The sequence below is a fragment of the Corvus brachyrhynchos genome, unplaced genomic scaffold (genome assembly GCF_000691975.1).
Source record: "Corvus brachyrhynchos isolate BGI_N302 unplaced genomic scaffold, ASM69197v1 scaffold1557, whole genome shotgun sequence".
Taxonomy (NCBI): domain Eukaryota; kingdom Metazoa; phylum Chordata; class Aves; order Passeriformes; family Corvidae; genus Corvus; species Corvus brachyrhynchos.
Window position 1 is genome coordinate 1 of NW_008239101.1, and position 7,297 is coordinate 7,297.

Sequence of the window (7,297 nt, forward strand, 5' to 3'; positions counted from 1 at the left end):
GAATGAGGAAATTCCAGGGGGAAAATGGGAATGAGGCCGGGTAAAGAAATTCCAGGGGGAGAAATGGGAATGGGCACGGAGGAGGCAATTCCAGGGGGAAAAATTGGGAATGGGGGGTGGAGGAGGCAATTCCAGGGAAAAATTTTGGGAATGGGGGTGGGTAAGGCACTCGGGAATGAGGCAATTCCAGGGGAAAATCGGGAATGGGGGTGGATGGGGAAATTCCAGGGGGGAAAAACGGGAATGAGGCAACTCCAGGGGGGATGAGGGGCAGGGAGGGAGGGAAGGAGCAGCGGATGCCTGGGAATGGGGGATGGGAGGGGTGTGACGTCATCATGGGGTGTGTGTGACCACATCGGGGTGTGACCTCACCGGGGAGCGTGCGTGACATCATCGTCCTCCGTGTGACGCCGGGGTGTGACGTCACACGATGACGTCACACGTGCCACGAGGTCACACGCGACGACGTCGCTCCCCATCCCACCAAGTTTGGGATCAATTTTCCCATCCCAAAACTGGGAATCAATTTTCCCATTCCAAGACTTGGGGATCAATTTTCCCATCCCACCAAAATTGGGAATCAATTTTCCTATTCTAAAATTTGGGGATCAATTTTCCATCCCACCAAGTTTGGGATCAATTTTCCCATCCCAAAACTGGGAATCAATTTTCCCATTCCAAGACTTGGGGATCAATTTTCCCATCCCACCAAAATTGGGAATCAATTTTCCTATTCTAAAATTTGGGGATCAATTTTCCATCCCACCAAGTTTGGGATCAATTTTCCCATCCCAAAACTGGGAATCAATTTTCCCATTCCAAGACTTGGGGATCAATTTTCCCATCCCACCAAAATTGGGAATCAATTTTCCTATTCTAAAATTTGGGGATCAATTTTCCATCCCACCAAGTTTGGGATCAATTTTCCCATCCCAAAACTGGGAATCAATTTTCCCATTCCAAGACTTGGGGATCAATTTTCCCATCCCACCAAAATTGGGAATCAATTTTCCTATTCTAAAATTTGGGGATCAATTTTCCATCCCACCAAGTTTGGGATCAATTTTCCCATCCCAAAACTGGGAATCAATTTTCCCATTCCAAGACTTGGGGATCAATTTTCCCATCCCACCAAAATTGGGAATCAATTTTCCTATTCTAAAATTTGGGGATCAATTTTCCATCCCACCAAGTTTGGGATCAATTTTCCCATCCCAAAACTGGGAATCAATTTTCCCATTCCAAGACTTGGGGATCAATTTTCCCATCCCACCAAAATTGGGAATCAATTTTCCTATTCTAAAATTTGGGGATCAATTTTCCATCCCACCAAGTTTGGGATCAATTTTCCCATCCCAAAACTGGGAATCAATTTTCCCATTCCAAGACTTGGGGATCAATTTTCCCATCCCACCAAAATTGGGAATCAATTTTCCTATTCTAAAATTTGGGGATCAATTTTCCATCCCACCAAGTTTGGGATCAATTTTCCCATCCCAAAACTGGGAATCAATTTTCCCATTCCAAGACTTGGGGATCAATTTTCCCATCCCACCAAAATTGGGAATCAATTTTCCTATTCTAAAATTTGGGGATCAATTTTCCATCCCACCAAGTTTGGGATCAATTTTCCCATCCCAAAACTGGGAATCAATTTTCCCATTCCAAGACTTGGGGATCAATTTTCCCATCCCACCAAAATTGGGAATCAATTTTCCTATTCTAAAATTTGGGGATCAATTTTCCATCCCACCAAGTTTGGGATCAATTTTCCCATCCCAAAACTGGGAATCAATTTTCCCATTCCAAGACTTGGGGATCAATTTTCCCATCCCACCAAAATTGGGAATCAATTTTCCTATTCTAAAATTTGGGGATCAATTTTCCATCCCACCAAGTTTGGGATCAATTTTCCCATCCCAAAACTGGGAATCAATTTTCCCATTCCAAGACTTGGGGATCAATTTTCCCATCCCACCAAAATTGGGAATCAATTTTCCTATTCTAAAATTTGGGGATCAATTTTCCATCCCACCAAGTTTGGGATCAATTTTCCCATCCCAAAACTGGGAATCAATTTTCCCATTCCAAGACTTGGGGATCAATTTTCCCATCCCACCAAAATTGGGAATCAATTTTCCTATTCTAAAATTTGGGGATCAATTTTCCATCCCACCAAGTTTGGGATCAATTTTCCCATCCCAAAACTGGGAATCAATTTTCCCATTCCAAGACTTGGGGATCAATTTTCCCATCCCACCAAAATTGGGAATCAATTTTCCTATTCTAAAATTTGGGGATCAATTTTCCATCCCACCAAGTTTGGGATCAATTTTCCCATCCCAAAACTGGGAATCAATTTTCCCATTCCAAGACTTGGGGATCAATTTTCCCATCCCACCAAAATTGGGAATCAATTTTCCTATTCTAAAATTTGGGGATCAATTTTCCATCCCACCAAGTTTGGGATCAATTTTCCCATCCCAAAACTGGGAATCAATTTTCCCATTCCAAGACTTGGGGATCAATTTTCCCATCCCACCAAAATTGGGAATCAATTTTCCTATTCTAAAATTTGGGGATCAATTTTCCATCCCACCAAGTTTGGGATCAATTTTCCCATCCCAAAACTGGGAATCAATTTTCCCATTCCAAGACTTGGGGATCAATTTTCCCATCCCACCAAAATTGGGAATCAATTTTCCTATTCTAAAATTTGGGGATCAATTTTCCATCCCACCAAGTTTGGGATCAATTTTCCCATCCCAAAACTGGGAATCAATTTTCCCATTCCAAGACTTGGGGATCAATTTTCCCATCCCACCAAAATTGGGAATCAATTTTCCTATTCTAAAATTTGGGGATCAATTTTCCATCCCACCAAGTTTGGGATCAATTTTCCCATCCCAAAACTGGGAATCAATTTTCCCATTCCAAGACTTGGGGATCAATTTTCCCATCCCACCAAAATTGGGAATCAATTTTCCTATTCTAAAATTTGGGGATCAATTTTCCATCCCACCAAGTTTGGGATCAATTTTCCCATCCCAAAACTGGGAATCAATTTTCCCATTCCAAGACTTGGGGATCAATTTTCCCATCCCACCAAAATTGGGAATCAATTTTCCTATTCTAAAATTTGGGGATCAATTTTCCATCCCACCAAGTTTGGGATCAATTTTCCCATCCCAAAACTGGGGATAAAATTTTCCATCCTAAAATTTGAGATAAATTTTTCCATCCAAAGATTTGGGATCAATTTTCCCATCCCAAGTTCAGGATCACTTTTCCCATCCCAAGATTTGGGATCAGTTTTTCCATCCCAAAACTGGGAATCCATTTTCCCATTCCAAGACTTGGGGATAATTTTCCCATCCTAAAATTTGGGGATCAATTTTCCATCCCACCAAGTTTGAGGATCAATTTTCCCATCCCAAAACTGGGGATAAAATTTTCCATCCTAAAATTGGGAATCAATTTTCCCATTCCAAAACTTGGGATCAATTTTCCCATCCCACCAAGTTTGGGATCAATCCACAGGAGAAGGGGCATTTCCTGCAGGAACAGGGCCATGCCCATTCCCATGCCCATTCCCATGCCCATTCCCATGCCCATCCCCATTCCCATCCATTCCCAGTTCCCCATTCCCATTCCCACCCCATTCCCATTCCCAGTTCCCCATTCCCATTCCCATTCCCAGTTCCCATTCCCAGTTCCCATTCCCAGTTCCCCATTCCCATTCCCACCCCATTCCCATTCCCAGTTCCCCATTCCCATTCCCATTCCCAGTCCCATTCCCATTCCCCATTCCCATTCCCGTTCCCATCCCCATTCCCATTCCCAGTCCCCATCCCCACTCCCATCCCCATTCCCCATTCCCATCCCCATTCCCCATTCCCCATTCCCCATTCCCCATTCCCCATTCCCCATTCCCCATTCCCTTCCCAGTCCCCATTCCCAGTCCCCATTCCCAGTTCCCATTCCCAGTTCCCCATTCCCCTCACTCCTCCTTCCTCCGGCTCAGCCCCGCCTCCTCCTGGCTCTCTCTGTGCTCCTCCAGCTCCCTCCGGACGTTTTCCAGGCTCTCCCGGAATTCCAGGTTGGCCTCGTGGATGGCGGGAATGGCCTCGGCCACCAAATCCTGCAATCGGCTCCGGTTCTTTTCCGGCATCGCCTCTTCCAGGAGCCTCAGGGATCCCTTGGTGGCTTCCAGGAGCTCCCGGAGCTGCTCCAATTCCCGCCGGGAAGGCCCCGGAATTCCGCAGGGATCCCGAGTGTGGAAGGTGACGCCGCAGCCTTGGAATTCCCGGGGGGAATCCCCGGCCGGGAATTGCGGCGCCTCCGTGCCGAGGTTTGGGGTCGTTCCCTGGCCCGCTCCGGCCTCGGGGGTGGAGAGCGGGAAGAGGGAGCAGATTCCCAGCAGGATCCAGCGGCCGGAGCCTTTCGGGATCATGGCGCCTTCGGGGGGAAATGGGAATGGGGGATCCCAAATCCTCAATCCGAATCCCAGATCCCGAATCCCAAAGCTCAAATCCCAAATTCCAAATCCCAAATCGCAAATCCTCAATCCGAATCCCAGATCCCAAATCCCAAATCCTCAATCCAAGTCCCGAATCCCAAAGCACAAATCCCAAATTCCAAATCCCAAATCCTCAATCCGAATCCCAGATCCCGAATCCCAAAGCACAAATCCCAAATCCCAGATCCCAAATCCTCAATCCAAATCCTAGATCCCAAACTCCAAATCCTCAATCCAAATCCCAAAGCTCAAATCCCAAATTCCGAATCCCGAATCCCAGATCCTCAATCCGAATCCCAGATCCCAAATCTCAAAACTCAAATCCCAAATTCCGAATCCCAAATCCCAGATCCTCAATCCAAATCCCAGATCCCAAATCTCAAAACTCAAATCCCAAATTCCAAATCCCAGATCCCAAATCCTCAATCCAATGCCAGATCCCAAATCGCAGAGCTCAAATCCCAAATTCCAAATCCCAAATCTCAAATTCCAGATCCCAAGTCCCAGATCCCAAATCCTCAATCCAAATCCCAGATCCCAAAGCTCAAATCCCAAATTCCACATCCCAAATCCTAAATCCCAAATCCCAGATTCCCAAACCCCAGATCCCAGATCCCAAATCCCAAATCCTCAATCCAAATCCCAGATCCCAAATCCCAAAGCTCAAATCCCAGATCCTCAATCCCAGATCCCAAATCCCAAACCCCAGATCCCAAATCCCAAATTCCTAAATCCCAAATCTGAAATTCCAAACCCCAGATCCCAAAGCCCAAATCTCAGATCCCAAATCCCTGATCCCAGATTCCCAGATCCCAAATCCCGAACCCCAAATCCCAAATCCCACATCCCAAATCCTGAATTCCAGATCCCGAAACACAAACCCCAGGTACCAAATCCTAAATCCCAAACCTGGAATCCCAAATCCCAAAAAATCCCAAAAAATCCCAAAAAATCCCAAAAAATCCAAAAAAATCCCAAAAAAACCCAAATCCCAAATCTCAGCAGCCAGGGCTGCAGATCCAGGGAAAAATGAGGCATTTGGGATCTGGGACCTCAGATTTGGGATTTAGGGTTTGGGGTGTGGGATTTGGGGATTTGGGATCTGGAATTTGGGGATTTGGGATCTGGAATTTGGGATTTGGGGTTTAGGATTTGGGATATGAGATCTGGAATTTGGGATCTGGAATGTGGAATTTGGGATTTGGGATCTGGGGTTTGGAATTGGGGATCTGGGATCTGGGATCTGGGATTTGGGATTCCAGGTTTGGGGTTTGGGATTTGGGATCTGGGATTTGGGATTCCAGGTTTGGGGTTTGGGATTTGGAATTTAGGGCTTGGGATTCCAGGATTTGAGATTTGGGATTTGGGATTCCGGGTTTGGGATTTGGGAATCCAGGATTTGGGATGGGGGATTTGGGATCTGGGGTTTGGGATTTCGGATTTGGAATCTGGGATCGAGGATTTGGGAATCCGGGATTTGGGGTTTGGGATTTGGGATTCCAGGTTTGGGGCTTGGGATTTGGGAATTCAGGATTTGGGGTTTGGGATCTGGGATTTGGGATTTGGGATTTGGGAATCCGGGGTGTGGGGGTTGGGATTCCAGGTTTGGGATCTGGGATTTGGAACGTGGGATCTGGGGTTTGGGATTTGGGATCTGGGACCTCAGTTTGGGATTTAGGGTTTGGGGTGTGGGATTTGGGGATTTGGGATCTGGAATTTGGGATTTAGGGTTTAGGATTTGGGATCTGAGATCTGGAATTTGGGATCTGGAATGTGGAATTTGGGATTTGGGATTTGGAATCTGGGATTTGGGATTCCAGGTTTGGGGTTTGGGATCTGGGATTTGGGATTTGGGATCGCGGATTTGGAATCTGGGATTTGGGATTTGGGAATCCGGGGTTTGGGGTTTGGGATTCCAGGTTTGGGATCTGGGATTTGGAACCTGGGATCTGGGGTTTGGGATCTGGGATCTGGGGTTTGGGATTTGGGACCTCAGATTTGGGATTTGGGGATTTGGGATCTGGAATTTGGGATCTGGAATGTGGAATTTGCGATTTGGGATTTGGAATCTGGGATTTGCGATTCCAGGTTTGGGGTTTGGGATCTGGGATTTGGCTTTTGGGATTCAGGATCTGGGATCTGGGGTTTGGAGTTTGGGATTTGGAATCGCGGATTCGGGATTCAGGATCTGGGATTTGGGATCTGGGAATCCGGGATTTGGGATCGCAGGTTTGCGATTTGGGATTTGGAACCTGGGATCTGGGGTTTGGGATCTGGAATTTGGGATTCCAGGTTTGGGATTTGGGATTTGGAACCTGGGATCTGGGGTTTGGGATTCGGGATCTGGGATCTGGAATTTGGGATTTCGGATCTGGGATTTAGGTTTTGGGATTTGGGATCTGGGATTTGGCCTTTGGGATTTGGGATTCAGGATTCAGGATTTAGGATTTGAGATTTGGGAATCCAGGATTTGGCATTTGGGATTTCAGATCTGGGATATTTAGGTTTTGGGATTTAGGATTTGGGATTCGGGATTTGGGATTTGGGAATCCGGGATTTAGGGTTTGGGAGTTCGGATCTGGGATTCAGGTTTTGGGATTCAGGATTTGGGATCTGGGGAAACTGAGGCACAGAAGGGGTCGGAGGGGGGGGGGGAGGGGCTGATCCCGCTGATCCCGGCCCGAATTCCCCCTCTGGAATCCTGGAGGCCGCGGGAAGGGGGAAGGAGCGAGCGGCTCCTCCCGAAGCTCCGGAAAACCTCGGGAATTCCAGCGCCAG

At 46.8% G+C, this 7,297-nt stretch overlaps 1 protein-coding gene across 1 annotated transcript in view; it reads right to left on the bottom strand.

Annotated features, from left to right (window-relative positions):
- Window positions 1-5,773: 5,773 nt before the first annotated feature.
- Window positions 5,774-7,297, bottom strand: part of LOC108447952 (extensin-like) — a gene marked incomplete at both ends in the record, with an annotated part of 2,721 nt that continues 1,197 nt past the window's right edge. Inside the window, one exon of the mRNA XM_017739344.1 lies at window positions 5,774-6,030. Coding sequence (XP_017594833.1) covers window positions 5,774-6,030 — 257 coding nt within the window. The remainder of the gene's footprint in view (window positions 6,031-7,297) is intronic.